This window comes from Juglans microcarpa x Juglans regia, chromosome 5S (genome assembly GCF_004785595.1).
Source record: "Juglans microcarpa x Juglans regia isolate MS1-56 chromosome 5S, Jm3101_v1.0, whole genome shotgun sequence".
NCBI classification, from domain to species: Eukaryota; Viridiplantae; Streptophyta; class Magnoliopsida; order Fagales; family Juglandaceae; genus Juglans; species Juglans microcarpa x Juglans regia.
In genome coordinates, this window is record NC_054603.1 from 2,634,542 (window position 1) to 2,650,251 (window position 15,710).

A 15,710-nucleotide genomic window follows, 5' to 3' on the forward strand; every position below is an offset into this window, starting at 1 on the left:
TTATTCACAATGTAAGGTTGCGTGTTTACCTATTAAATATTATTAATAGGTTGAGATGATTTTAATATTATTATTATTTTAAAATTTATAAAAATTGAATTATTTATTATATTTTATATTAAAATTTAAAAAAATTAAAATGATGAATTATGATAAATCGAGAAGAATTAAGTATCTAATACACGGTTGGACGAAATAGTTACAAGCCACCGTACGGCGTCCTAGTCAATTGTGTAAACAGTCAACAATTCGATGGTTAAGAAATATATTTAAGATAGTTGAAAAAAATAATAGAAATGTTGTTTTTTAGATTCTACAAAAATCAACTCTTGACATTATTTTATATAATTTAATGTATCATATCAAAACATATCAGATTATAAATTTAATTTTATAAAATCTTTTTATAGATGAAACAACTCTAAAAAAAAAAAAAAAAGGTATAACGTGGAATTGAGAAAGTAATTTAGGGGTTTATTTTTTGAAGAGTTGAAAACGTCTCCTTCAAACAAATAAGTAAACAAACAAAAGTTTTCATGAATTTATTTTCTTATCCTAAATTGACAAAGTCTTCAAAACTTGGAGTTGGACTATGGAATATTGTTACTCAAAAATTGCAAAACATATTGAGTGGTGCTTGAGCCTACAACATCGTTCAATCACCATCTTCTTTCTTACATTGAGATGTCAAGGTTAAATAACAATTAAATCTTCATATTTTTTAAACGGATATTTACCTAAAAATGAGGTAATGTTGAGTTGGCGAAGTGTATTTTTGTATATTCCTAATGAGTATATTCACACAAAAATATACAAAATATATAAATGCATATTATCAGAACACTGTCATCATAGTTTTGATTTATTATCGTATCTTAAGCCCCGTTTAAATAGTGAAATCAAGTAAGATGGTTTTAAATTAAAGTTAAAAGTTAAATAAAATATTATTATTATTTTGAGATTTTAAAAAGTTGAATTGTATATTTTGTTTTAAAATTTTAAAAAATTATAATGATGAGATGAGGCGATACGATACGAGACGAAACTATTTTTATATTCAAACGGGGCCTAAATTATCTTTTAAATTGTCATATTTTTGACAAATTATATATTCAGTTAAAGTGTGATTATTAAGACATTCATTCTGATCAAACTATGATTTCAAGTGACAAAAGGTGGTGAAAAGTTATTGACAACGTTATTTATTTATTTATTTTGATAAGTATAGATTGATATGGTTTGATATAATACGTTAAATTATATAATACGTTATTTAGTCATATTTCATTGAATTTAATGTACACATAGAACTCGAAAAGTGACATAAATGTCCCCATCTCGAATTGACTCTCTATAGGGTTATTACGTCAACATAAATTTGTTACAAAAGATAAGTTACACTCCAACTTCAGAAAATCTTAGCAAAAAGTTAACTATTCAATTAGTAAATGTCGAAGTAAATGTCAACAAGCCTGGCCAGAGAAAGGAAAACTACCCATGGGTGATGATACCCTTGCGCTTACAACCATTCTACGATGGGATTATCTGACCATCTTAAAATGATTAAAAAATAATTTTTTTTAAAGACATGATTTTATTGAAAATCTTCTCTCCTCTTATAGTCAACAATCTCTTAAGATTATTCTTAATCTAAAGTTTCTATGCCTCACTGCTTACTTCCATAAGTTGATCTCAAAAATAAATTTTAAAATTTAAATTTCACAAATTAGATTTTATTATTTAAGTGATATACACACCGGCTTGAAAATAGAATAACTCATCCATGAACCGAGCTTATCAAATTCTGCCATTAAAATCAACTTGTTCTCCATCTTCTCGGCAATACACAGTAAAATCGAGCTTCTCAATCAAGCGAAAACAGAGAATCTTATTTTTTGATTCGGGAGTATTGTTTACATTGAGACAACTACAAAAAAATGATAAAAAAAAAAACAGAAAAAAGAATAAAGAAGAAGAAGAAGCTGCAAGCATTCGAAACCAAGAGGCAACATGATCCAGAAAGTTCTATACTTCATTCTCATCCTTTTCTGTCTTCTCAACAGCGATTTCTATTGGGAGTTGATAAAAAATGGTAAAGGAAGAAGGAAAGTTTAGCTGCAAAGTTATGGAACCTTGAGATCTTGAGAAGTGATGTTTTCACGCTGTAATATGTTCAAGTTCAAAACCTTAATAGAATTGCTATAGACACAAAAAATATTATATAAAATAAATTTATAAATTGATATAATTTCATAAAATTCTTTAAATCTCCTTTATAATAAAAGAGATTTTACAATCTGACATATCACATCAAGTCATGTCAATTTGTGAATTTATTTTGTGTAATTCCTTTCTCGCTAAAATATTTTCCAATTTGAAACTGTATTTTTTACTTTGAGATGATATGTCGCTCGGGTTGAAGAAGAGCTGTAGTCCGGCTGGAGGCCTATCATTTTCCATCCAACAAACATCTAAACGACAATATCAAGATAGGAAGAATTGTAGTGGATTAGTTGAAAATTATGCTAATCTAGAAAGACCCATGACTCGCAACAAAATTGAACTCGGATTCTCTTCATGCCATGAGAATTCCTAAAGAACAAAAACCTAATTGAAGTCGGACAACCAAGAACTATCCAATGAATCAGTTCAGCAACCCAATCTGAAAACACCCATATGCGAGAATCAAGTCTAATCTGTAAGAACTACATTAGTCCTTCTCAAAAAAAGAAAAACAACTACATTAGTCCATGTACAGCAAACCCAAATAACATCATGGGATTGATCCCAAAATTAACAACACCAACAAGGCAAATAATAATGATAAAACTTCCATAAAGACAAAAACTTTAAACTCTATATAAAATCCCAATTTATACTATTAAGGGTCAGGTGAAGGAATCACCCGAAGATTATACCCCCAAAATTAACTATTTAATCCCATATCACAAAAAGAACACCAGCACGGTAGCACCACACACCCACCGAAAAAAAAAAGACTAAAAGAGAAAAAAAGAGAGAATTTGTGTGGATGTTTTCTGGTGGGCGGTCTACCTCCTGGAGATTGGGCGGAGGAAGGAGCTGAGGAGGCGAGAGAAGGCGACGCGTATGCGAGGATAGGCCCGGAGAGTGAGGACGGTGGTCTGGCGGAGAACGGCCTCTATGGTCTCCACGAACAGGTTAAGGCTTCGGATCGGCGGCACGTACAGGGTCAAAGGCACCGCCGAGAAGGCCACCGCGAATATTAGTTGCAGCATCGAGAAACTCGATGTTGTGGTTTATCGTTTTGGATGATGTTTGTGTTTTGTTTCTTCTTCTTTTCGGTATCGAATTTGTATGATGTGTGATGACGGGCACTAGAGTTATCGGAGGGCACGAGTTTTAGCTGTGCAAACTGGTTTTTCTCTATAAAGACGGGTTTTTTTACTTCTGATTGGGAGCTGCTGTTTTTGGGATGGATTGGATTGGGCCTTACATTCCGCCGTATAAATGGGTATGCACTCTGTATGATAGGGCAATTCTACGTAAAATTGTAAAGTGGATAAATATTGTGTTAATATCGCGTAATCGTTTTGAAAAAAGATATAATTTATTATTAAAAAAATTAATTTTTTTTTCATGTAAGTTCTATATTTTATTTATTTTTTTCAAAACGATTACATGACGATTGTATAATTCACAATTGTAAATATATTTTCTCTATAGAAGTAATTTGGATTCAGAGATGAGTTGAGATAAGTTGAGATGGTTTGTAAATAGTAAAATAAAAGTTGAATTATTTATTATATTTTGTGTGGAAATTTGGAAAAGTTATTTTGGGATTTGAAAATGTTGAATTGTTTATTATATTTTATGTAAAAATTTGAAAAATTGTAATGATAAGATGAGTTAAGATGAATTGAGATGTGTTTCTTGTCATCTCATGTTATCTTGTTTTCGATCACATTTTAAGCGATTATTTATTTATTTATTATAAAAATAATTCATTATCAAATATAATTGAAAATTTAGAATGAGCAAGTTTTTTTTATTTTTAAAAAGTTGAGCTCATCGTTAAAAATTAAAATTTCTTATGTGGGTCTCGAATTTTTTTATTTTTATTTTTTAAAGAAGTATACATGACTTGAATATCTTAAGATTGTATAAATTATTTATTAAAATTAATTATTACTAATTTTAAAATTCGTATTTATTATTCGCAAAGTAGTATAAGATTTATAAACACTTGAAAAATCATAAAAATCAGTGTGCGAGTCTGGTTGACAAAGTGGCAACCGAGTTATGGGTTATAAAGCAGCCATGTGGTAAGAGAGAGATTACTTGAGAATGGTCGTCGGTCGACGCAGACCACCTTGTACTTGCAATAGAAAAGGAAGAAAAAAAAAAGGCAGCCTCTTGCCCAATCGGGGAATAAGCGGGAAGACTTGGACCATCGGACTGGAGTCGAGAACGTTAGGTGGCGAGAATACTGTATTCGAATTGAAAATTTTAAATTCTTTAAATTTTAAAAAATAAAAAAATCAAGTATAGCCTATAATATATAACAGTGTAGTATAGGGATAATGAATCATTCCAATTTCAAACATCAAACGCAAGACCACACTATTATATGCCATTTTTTTAAAAAAAAAGCATTATTTTGGTTTTTTTTTTCAATCAAGAGTATTTTAAAATATTAAAGTTTTCGTCTCTAAAAAAATGTCTTTAATCATTATTCTAAGTTCTCTATAACAAAATATAAAAATAAAATAAATTGTACAACAAAAGATACATAACAAAATTATCAAGACAACTTTTCATTATATCAACTAATTTTCACAAAAAAAAGATATATATATATATATATATTCTCTCCGAGTTTTGTTATGTATAAGTAAGTTTGTGTACCAATCTGCGTACTAATGTTGTTGTCTTTATATTTTAAATTTAAATTAGTATTATTTTCAATAAAATCTAGTTTCTGACCAATCATAATGAATATATACGCGTATTAATGTGTAAAATCGTTTACAATTAGATTTTTCCATTCCTTTACCATGCATGAGAATAGTTGGTCAATATGATTGTTTGTTCTGTGCGGTATTGATTTAGCTTGTGTTTGGATAGTGATTTCACTACTATTTAATATTTTATCATTATTTTTTACTTATTTTTTACTATATTTTATTACTATTCACTAATATATAATATTTTATCATTATATTTTTATTATTTTTTTAATATTATTAAGAGACTATTTATGATCACATCACCATCTAAACGTAGCCTTAGTCACAGTTTTACTTCATGCATTTAAGTTAACAATTTACACTTATTTTGGAAAGTCCTTATTTTCATAGCTTAAAGGATTGACTTTGTTTGTATTTAAAATTCACTTCAACTCATCTCATATCATCTTATCATTATAATTTTTTTAAATTTTTACACAAAATATTATAAATAATTTAATTTTTATTTTACTATTCACAAACCATCTCAACTCATTTCTAAATCCAAACTACTCCTTAATTGGAGGGTAATTGCCGGAGAAGTACTACAAATCTTCACCTTCTTTCCCCCATTTCTTCAGTCATGGGGAGGCTTGCCCCTCTTGACTTCGCCCCTCAATTCAAGCTCGAGAAAAAAAATACAGAAGCTTGGTTTAAGATGCAAAACTGTGCTAAGACAAGTTCATAGTCAATCAAAAGTCAATCAAGTAATTGCAAATTATTTTCCCGGAAAATAATATAAGATTTTGCCTGCCCGAAGAAAACCGAGTTCAGTTTGAAAAACTTAAAACCTGGCAACTTTATACTTTCTCATCTCCCAATATTCCAACGAGGAGGGAATTAAGATCCTTGAATGCTTGAGAGTCGGATGTCGAAAGCATAAACCTTCAAATCCCTTCTAATTTCCTACTCAAATTGCAAGCAATTCAGATAGATTGCAAGAACTGGGCTCGTGGCCCCAAATTTCCTGTACAGGTGAACACAACTATCAAATGATTAAATTTATTTTAATTTAAAATATATTTACACATAAAATTCATAATTTTTTTTTTTAATTTAACACGTCTTTACTCATAAAACTTATAATTTTTTATAAATACATATAAATTTATTTTAATATTAAAACATATATTAAGTAAACTTCACAAAACTCACTTTATTATTTCAACTCATTATTATTTATAAAAAAACTTAACTCATCGTAACTCGGTTTAACATCTAAATGGAGCCTAAATACAATTGTTATATTTCTCATACTACTATATTATTATTTATAAACTCATTATTATTAATAAATAATTTTATTAATATTTACAGATGATTTAAAATATTATTCTACAAACCAATACGATATTACACCAAAAGAGTACTCTACCTCGAAGATGCAACACGTGCTAGAGGACGTGCCCCTGATAAAAGAAATGAGGGAAAGATCTATAAAAGTAGATGAGGGCGTACCGACAAAAGGGTTGGATCCAAATATTAGAAGAGAACCTCTCCCAACCTGTAACTATAATTATAAATAATAAATTGTCGTGATAAGATGGCTGTCAACTGTCAAGTGTCAAGCGAGACAACTTTAGCTAGACAGGTGGCTTTGGTGGTGGCCATGAAAATTGGTATTCATTTGCATCCTAATCCAAACCTTAAAAGCTGACAATGGCTCCTTACATTATCAAAAGCTAATTAGCCTATTATATATTTATAAGGTTTTAATTTTTTTTAGGCAAATTCAACGTTTTCTTATTATTTAATATGAAATCTATTATAATTATAAAAGAATACAAATAATAATATTTTTTTTCACTTTTTTATTGTATTAATATCTGATCATTTAAATTGTCAGATTGAAATTATCCCCGAAACGAAATTTGTACTAATTCTTATTATTCTAATGTGTTGCTTTCTTTCTTCAAATGACACGTGGTTGCAATGTGTTTCAACAATGTCTCTGTCCACTGACTGAGATGTTTGGCTTGGTTTCCAAACTGCAGTACAACTCATGGACTGTGGTTGAAAGGATGGAAATTAGACCTTCAAAGAAAAAGAAAAGAGGGGGGAAACATAAATTCTTTTTATTAGGCCATGTTTAGTTACCGATGAGATAAAATAAAATATAATATTATTTTTATTTTAAATTTTAAAAAAATAAAATTATTTATTATATTTTAGATAAAAATTTAAAAAAATTATAATATTATATAAAATAAAATAATTTAATTTTGTATAACCATGCCAAACCTTAAACTTCTTCATTAAACTGGAACTACAAGACCAAGCTCTTATTTACATAATAAGCGAGCTTTAACAAGCGGGTCTGATTGGGAACATAATTATTCTTAGATATTTTTAAATTACTTTACTATTATTCATTATTATTCACTATTATTCTCACTACCCTTCACCAAAGTTTTGTTTATTTTTACAAATGATATGAGTTGAGATAAAAGTTGAAAGTTAAATAAAATAAAATAATATTAAAATATATATATTTTTAATACTTTTTGTTTTGTAATTTGAAAAAATTGATTTGTGTATTTTATTTTATGTGAGAATTTAATAAAGTTATAATTATTAGATAATATGAGATCAAATGAGTTGAGAGGAGTTGATAAAACAAATATTTCTGTCAATTTCTACTACTTTATGGGCTTTAATCTATAAAGAGCCAGACCACAGCTAAGCCCTTTTTCCAGGCCCACAGTCAAGTCATACAATCAAGCCTTCCTATCTCTTACTTGTGGTATATGTAGGGCATAAAACCAAGTTATGGACCTGGTGAGTCCATTCTCATGAGTTATGGCCCATGGACTCCTGAGTAATCAAATATTATTAAAAGTACCGACTCTTGCTACTCTAATATAAGAATTATTACATATAGAAAGTGATTATACGAAATAAATTTATAAATTGATATGATTTTAAGAAATCTGTTAAATCTATTTTATAATAAAAATAATTTTATAATCTTAAGTACCACATCAAGCCACATCAGTTTGTGAGTTTATTTTTATATAATTCTTTTGTAGCTAAAGTATTTTTTCTCTAATATTGTATTATTAATATATTATCTTACGATAAGATAGAAATAGAGTTTTGTTGATCATCATTTTACACGCCACATTATATTTATTTTTTATTTTTATTTTTTTAAACTAATTGATTTATTTTACTCATCATCAATATACCATACATTTGACAAGAGAAAAAAAAATTATGTGTGATATGTGGTGTGGAAATAATGAATATAATTTTTTATAGTAACCTATAACATCAAATATAATTTATCAGCATCTACTCGTTTTATCATATAAGTTATGATGGGTCTTCCTTAATTCTGAGTTTTAAGTCTTAAGTACTACGCATACATTTTAGAAAAATCCTATTATCAAGTCAGTATATATAGCACATCTAGTAAAGTGTTTACATAATATAATTTGATTTGAAAAATAAATTTTAAAAATCAAATTTTATCATTAAAGTGATGTGGATTGTGTGTTTTACACAACGGCTTGAAAATAGAATAACTCTACTTTCTAAATCCTTATTTTGATTTTTTGAGAAAGAGCTGCACTATTGTGCCGCTTGCAGTTACCGCTGCAAGTGACTGCTAGTGTAAAAGTAGTGTTTTTTTTTTTAACATTATTTTTTATCATTTTTAAATATTTTTAAAAAAATATAAAAAATATATCAATGTAATAAAAATTACTTCTTTAATTATTAAGTAAAAATAAAACAAAACAAAATTCATTGAGCGGTCAAATGAAGCGGTAATTATTGGGCAGCATAGTTATTTTTTTCTTTGAGAAAAATTATATAAACTAGTTCCATTTTTTCTTTCGGGAGAGAAATACAGCCAAGCTTTCAAATTATTATACGGACTTGTACGACTATTTACTGCAAATAATTAAATGTACGTCTGAAACATTGCAAGAAAAATGAACTACTTTGGTTATAACTTTTGACACAAGCTAGCAAGATCCCTCACAAAAGGGGTACACTCACAAAATGGCAAATAGCGACCTAAAATGGTACGAGTTTTGCTCCATAATTCAACACATCTGTCTATGAAAAATTGCATAAATACACCAATATAAATACCTATCTGATTCATTTCCACGCAGAGACTGACGCAGCTGGTTTGACAGAACATTTATAATTTGACCAATTTTGGCTAGGCTTTTTAATGCTTTTTTTTTTTTTTTTTTGGGGACGCCATCTCTTATCTTGAGTCTAGTGTATTGCAAGAGGCCCCATGAGGCATAAAAAAAAAATATGACTATTTCCAAATCTAATACATCATATAAAAAATTATATCAATTTATAAATTTATTTCGTAAAATTTTTTTATAATTATAGCACTTCCCAAATAAAATCTCATCCCATTTCGTATATTACTTTTTAGATGCACAAGGTCTATCTGAAACCAAAAAGTGTCAAAGAAGAAATAAATAAAATAGTACAAGAGGGTGGGAGATTTATTTATTTATTTTTGTTTTTTCTTAAAACAAATATATATTTATTCTGTGAGTTTAAAGTGGATGAAAAAGTGGAAGAAGGGCTACTACTTATCATCCAACAAAGGGGAAAAAAGTGATTGTTGAGATATTCGTGGTGGTCATCAAATTCTTTTCCGCGATTCCTTTATGATAACAGTAATATTAGATATAGTTATTAAGTGTATAAATATCGTGTAATCGTTTTTAAAAAGAATAGAATCTATTATTAAAAAATTAATTTTCCTTTCATATAAGTCATATATTTATTTATTTATTTTTAAATAATTGTATAGTATTTATACATACAATTATAACTATTATTTCTCTCATGAGAAAGAGATTTTTTTTTTTTTAAATATTCCTTTAACCTGTGACTACTTAATGGTCCATATCAGTCCACGTCAGCGACCAAAGGGTCATGAAAACTCTTTTCGGTTATTTTATATTTATTTTTATGCATCGTTTGCCGGGCTCTTCGTCCTTCTCGTCACAAGTTCTCGAAAAAGATAAAGGATTCAACCCAGGCACCGAAAGGTAAGGAAGAAGAGGAAGCAGACAAAGGTATGCAGACGAAGGAGAATTTACCAAAGTTTTCAACACAATTCCTTTTTGTTGCTTTCCTATTAATTAACAGAAGTAACACGAATAAAAAAGTAAAATGTCATCGTTGTGGCATGATCGTTGTACCAAGGAACCCACCCTTCAGGATTTTCTTTTTTAAAAAAATTTATGTATTTAACTTATGAAATCAATTCTATAAGAGAAAATTGTTCATTCTTTATAAACATGTTCAAAACCTTATTCATAAAATTATTCATCAACATTCCCCACTTTTCTCTCTTTTTTTTCAGCCTCTTTGCATTGCCTGGACTTTACCTTTTTTCTTTGATATCATGGAAAAATAAAAAAAACCACACAAAAATGGATCAATATTGCACCTCAAAATAATGAAAATTGCCATAGAAACAAACATCACGAGAAGAGTTGGTTTTTTTAAGACATCAGTATAGCATACAGAATGGAAATTTATACAAAAATTTCTGTAAAATTCATTTCTAATAGCAGACAGTTACTAATTTCGACTAGATCAGATCACATTAAATGATACCCACGAATGCTATGACCTCGAATGAAGAACAATACTCCATCGCTTTCATAAAGTTCTCTCTCTTCCACCTATGAGCACAAAATTGAAGATCTTGTCTGCTTTGCATTAAATAGTCTTAAGCAAAGTAGGCCGATGATCCACCATCTACATATAGGATCTCATATTAAGGGCAGTTTCCACGTCAACATCCCACATTCCCATAATCCCCAAACCCCACCACTAGGGTTTGGAATCCACCACAGCCGGCGTGAGTTCCCAGCCCATACTGATGATAACCCACTAATCAAAACCCACTTCAATTGGATATAAAAAGAGGGATTAGTACAAATTGGAACCAACAGTTAAAAAATAAATAAAGGAGAATAAAAAGCAACTACATAGAAAGAAGGGAAAAAGAAAAAGCTAAAATAATGGGAGTACAATAGCAGTCCGCTTTAACTGGATGTCACATCCTCATAGAATCATCACTTCTCCAAGAAACTATCTGTTTCCACCTACTGGAACCCGCCCCCATTATTCTTCCTAAATTACAACATCAGAAACAAACCTCCTCTGCATTATCCCCAATAATTGGACCAGACGCAGACTTTATACCCTACAGAAAGATCCTCCTAGAGGTGATAATCGATAAAGGGGAAAAGTGCGGGGAGGCTTGGGACCTGAGTTTTCATCCTAATGGAACATGGTTCTCTTGATGGGGAAAAAATGACATTAATATAAACCTAATATTTGGAAATATTGGAAGCCAAAAACCACTTAGACTGGGCTCATTCTTCTGAATATAACCCAGAGGGTTTCTCACCCTATCTAACTTCTGTTGTAATAAATAGCGAAAATGAATCTTCTTTTCTTTTTTCAAACATCTTTCTCCCTTGCTTTCTTGCTTTGTTACTGTTACCACCTTACTCACACTCACAGCCAACAAAATCTGGAACGGCATATGTTATTTACCAAAACCTTTCCGTTGTCTACTACCTCGGAAATCAGCAAAAATGGTTTCAATTTTGCTGGGCCACAAGATGATCTAGCTGCATTTGTTCAAGATGCATTTGTTCCAGCCATGCTCCCAACACAGCATGATCAACCGATTCTGTTTGTGAGTTCATATTTGAAACCTCACTGGACGTAGCAGCAACATCAGATACAGGTGTCACTAACTTGTCTTTGATGTCAGTTGGAGATTCTTTGACAAGTGACTGAACCCATGATAGATCTGGCTCTTCTCCATTGTTCCCAAGCTCAAATGAAGATGACCTGCGGAGCTTACCTAATTCTTCTGTGCTAACAGCCCAATCCAGCTTCCCATTTGAGGATCCCCATTTTGACCAAGTATTTGCAGGGGACCCAACAATGGAAGCAGAGTTGGAGCCAAGTTCCCGTGAGCTGAGGCTGCGAAACTGTTGCTGCTTCTCACGTTGAGCTAGCATCGATACCCGAGAGCTCATAGGTGAGATAGGTTCCACACTTCGGGGAGACATCCTCCCTGAAGTCGGAACACCAAAAGAGGCCTGCAATAAATGATGGTCAACGTTTTTTGGGGAGAAGTTTGTATTGATTGGTGACAACATGCTCTGCTGCTGCTGCTGCTGAAATTGATTAAGAACTGCTGATTTGTGTGTTGGGGAGAAAACCGCTGAAGCCAATGCTTGGTCAGCATATCGAGGAGAAGAGCTCTCAGTAGAAAATAGATCATCAAGATTCGAAGGGGTTAGAGTTTTAAACCGACCAGAACGATTCAGAGAATTAGAACTCATTGATGGTTGAGAGAGGCAAGATAGATCATTTAAGAGCTGTTGTTGCTGCAAATCAAAATCTGGCAACATATCAAAGTCCTCTGTAGGAATGTCTCTAGCATTAAGTGAAGATCTTAAGCGACTGGAATGAAGATTGCTTCCTGGTAGATGCAAGGCTGGGACATTTGGTTGGGGCCAAGCTGCATGTGACATGCCATTAGCAGATGGAGACATGGGTGAAGTGAACGGTGAGGGGGACATAACAGATACCGATGAAGGGGAGCCAGGCAGGAGGCTCATGGCTGCAGCAAAATCCACGGCTGCAGCTCCAGAAGTACTTGAGCGAGGAGAGGGAACAGCAGAACCAGTAGATACATATAGCGGCCGAAGTTCCTCAGTGGTGTGGGCAAAAAAGCAGACTCTCCTTGCACAATTGGTACCATCCTTGCAAAGACGAGTTCGATACTGAGCAGGGTGCAGCCAGCACTCAAAGACCCCATGAGCATATTCACACATATCTCCACGCCTGCAAGCCCCCTTTCGGAAATCAGGACAAGGGACACAACTGTAATGGAACTTCCTTGGATCCCTTCTTCGAGCATTTTCCCCTGGATGAACAAACGGGCACTCAGTCCAATCATGAGAGTAGGCACGAGAGCAAGGCCGCACCTTGAATGAATACATTCGGAATTCATCAGTTGAATAGATGCTATTCTTGATATCAGGGAGAGATGGGTCTACAGGATATTCTTTCTTCTCCGCCATGGAATATATGGGGAGATCGCTGAAATTCATCTTTGTTAGCGAAGTGAAATCTGACACAGACAGGGACCCATTCTCAGGGGAAGATGACAGGGGTGGGGAATTCAAACTCATAGTGCCTGTTAAGACCATCAGCTTGCGCTCTACATCAGAACCATTAGGTTTAAGGAGCTGTTCAAGGGTCAATTTGGCATCTTGGAATTTTGGAGGAACGACAATAACATCAATAGGAGAATGACCATTGGCATCTACCGAATTTACATCGGCTCCTGATGCCAAAAGCAGGTTCACAGCATCAACAGCATTTACAGCCCCACCTGAGGCAGCACAGTGAAGGGCAGTACTTTTATCAAGGCCACAGGGTCTATTTACATCAGCATCTGACAAAGAAAGTATCAGTTTCATGACATCAATGCTGCCATATGTAGCAGCAACCATCAGAGGTGTCCTGTGCTCATTAACCATCTGCTTTGAGCCTTTCTTTCGACCATACCACAGACCAATCTCGTCAATACCAGAAGGATCGCGCTCAATTGATCTTTTGAAGCCCTCAATGTCATTGTTAGCAGCAAGTTCAAGCAAACTAGCAAAAGTATCTTCCGTTTCAATAGTCAAGTGGTTCATGTCTACGCTGGATGGTGTGCTTTCATCAATAAATATAGAATTCGATGTTGGGAATGATCTGAGTTTTAACCACTCTGATCCACAGCACATTCTTTCATTTGCCAGACATCTGAACCAAATAATAACAACAATAAGGTTCAAAATGTACAATAAGCATTAAATCAACACGACAACTTTTAAAAAATAATATATCCCTCCATGGAACTCCCAGCAGAAACCCTTGCAGACACTATTTAGAAAATGTATGACCAAATTTAACCAGAATCAAAAGAAACCCAACATAGACGAATGCTGGGCTTGTAAGTCTCTGGAGGTTATGAGAATTACGAGCAGAAAATAGTTTTAGATGTAAAAACCAGTTATAGTTTAGGATTGATTACCATTTTTGGAAAATGAATCAAGCTTTAAAAGGAATCAAAGTAAAACTGGAGGTTTTTCAAGACAAAAAGAACATTGAATCTAAGTAAAATAATCCGACAAGTGTGGGATTATGATTGCAATTCCCTATCTTAGAATCCATATTCATACACTTCCCTTTATTTCCAGATGCATATTTCAAATAGCTATAAAAAGTATCAAACTGCGTGGGAAATCCATCACGCGTACTATTCACTGTCCGGTTCTTGATCTTTCTCATTTTACTTAGGTTCTCAAACCCAGGAAACATAATACACAAACTTCATTTTTTTTCATGAATTTAAAAGAATTGCTTTCCATGAAAAATAATGGAGAAACAAATTGTGCTATGTTCGGCTACTGAGAAATTGTAGGAAAAATAAAGCAATGATTTTTAAGGGAATGAATAAAGAGGATGAATTTCAAAACTTCGGTTTTTCATTTTTAGGATCCAAGGTGAACACTGTTCCTTGTTACAATACGAAAACAACGAAAATAACCTAAAACACAAATTAAACTGCCAGTTTAAAGTCATCGCCTGTTTGCATAGGTTTAAGAAAATCAAGAGCCCGAATCTTAACATTCCGAAACTGAGAAACCATCGGACGGTGAGGATCAAAGAAACCATCGCAGTGGCGATCGTACAAGTACTCCAATAGTCACTAACTCCGGCAAAATATTAATCAAATATAGAAAAACATTTCAAAAAAGAAAATGAAAAACAAACACCAATAATGAAAGCATGTAAGAAACAGCAACCATAATCATAGCGGCCAATACAATCATAAAGAAATCCAAGCACAGTAGCGAACTCCGATTCAAAGCAAGTATTTGCCTATGTTTAGCTAAAGCTTTAAAAGATTGCAAAAAACCAAAACTAGAAACAGCTCGCGAAGAGCATCTTCCTCCACGTGATCACACACTTCCCCATACCGCAAGGATTTAGTGTCGGAGAAAGATCAAGTACAAGATAATCAAGCAGAGTCCAAAATCAATCTTTTAGAGGAAAGTCTCCGCTCAGAGAGAATCTTACCAGATAGTCTTCTTCCAGTTGAGGAAGTGAGGCAAGCGCCATGCAGTTGAGTTGTGAAGCAGATCTCAGAGCTTGCAGCGAGAGTATCTGGAGTCCGAGAAAATCTTCAGTAAATCTTATCGGAGCGAGAGAGTTGAGAGAAAAAGCGAGAGAGGGACGGAGAGAAGTGCTTGGTCTTCTTCTTCCATCTCCAATTCCTATGTTCTGCTTTCTCATGGAAAAATTAAATAATAATTAACTAAACTTACTTTCGAAAAACGTCGAAATCATTTTTTGTTTTGTTTTTTTATATAATCGCCTATCCTATCCCCATCTTGCATCCAATTTCCTGTCTCCTTCAAAGTTTATATAATTTAAGAATAACGTTTTTTATATTATTTTATTATATTAACATGTACGAAATATTCTAAGTAATTTTTTATTGAATTATATTTTTATAATTAATTTTATTAAATTAAAAGTGAAGTGATATATATTTTTTATAATAATATTAGATACAAAATTAAAATCTATAGTCAAAAATTTTATTTTTTTTATATAACTCCTTTTTTTTATTTTTTTTGTAAA

The 15,710-nt window shown here is 32.2% G+C and overlaps 1 protein-coding gene across 1 annotated transcript; it reads right to left on the minus strand.

The window, feature by feature from the left end:
• Positions 1 to 11,333: 11,333 nt before the first annotated feature.
• Positions 11,334 to 15,485, minus strand: LOC121268380 (zinc finger CCCH domain-containing protein 30-like). Its single transcript, XM_041172637.1, has 2 exons — positions 15,144 to 15,485; positions 11,334 to 13,823 (listed from the first exon to the last, which is right to left on the minus strand). Exon 2 carries the CDS (start codon positions 13,802 to 13,804, stop codon positions 11,594 to 11,596), a length of 2,211 nt encoding a protein of 736 aa, XP_041028571.1. The 5' UTR covers positions 13,805 to 13,823; positions 15,144 to 15,485; the 3' UTR covers positions 11,334 to 11,593.
• Positions 15,486 to 15,710: the final 225 nt, after the last annotated feature.

What these genes read in the sequence shown, in the direction of transcription:
- LOC121268380 (XM_041172637.1), bottom strand. Translation starts at nt 13,804, where the DNA reads ATGTGCTGTGGATCAGAGTGGTTAAAACTCAGATCATTCCCAACATCG.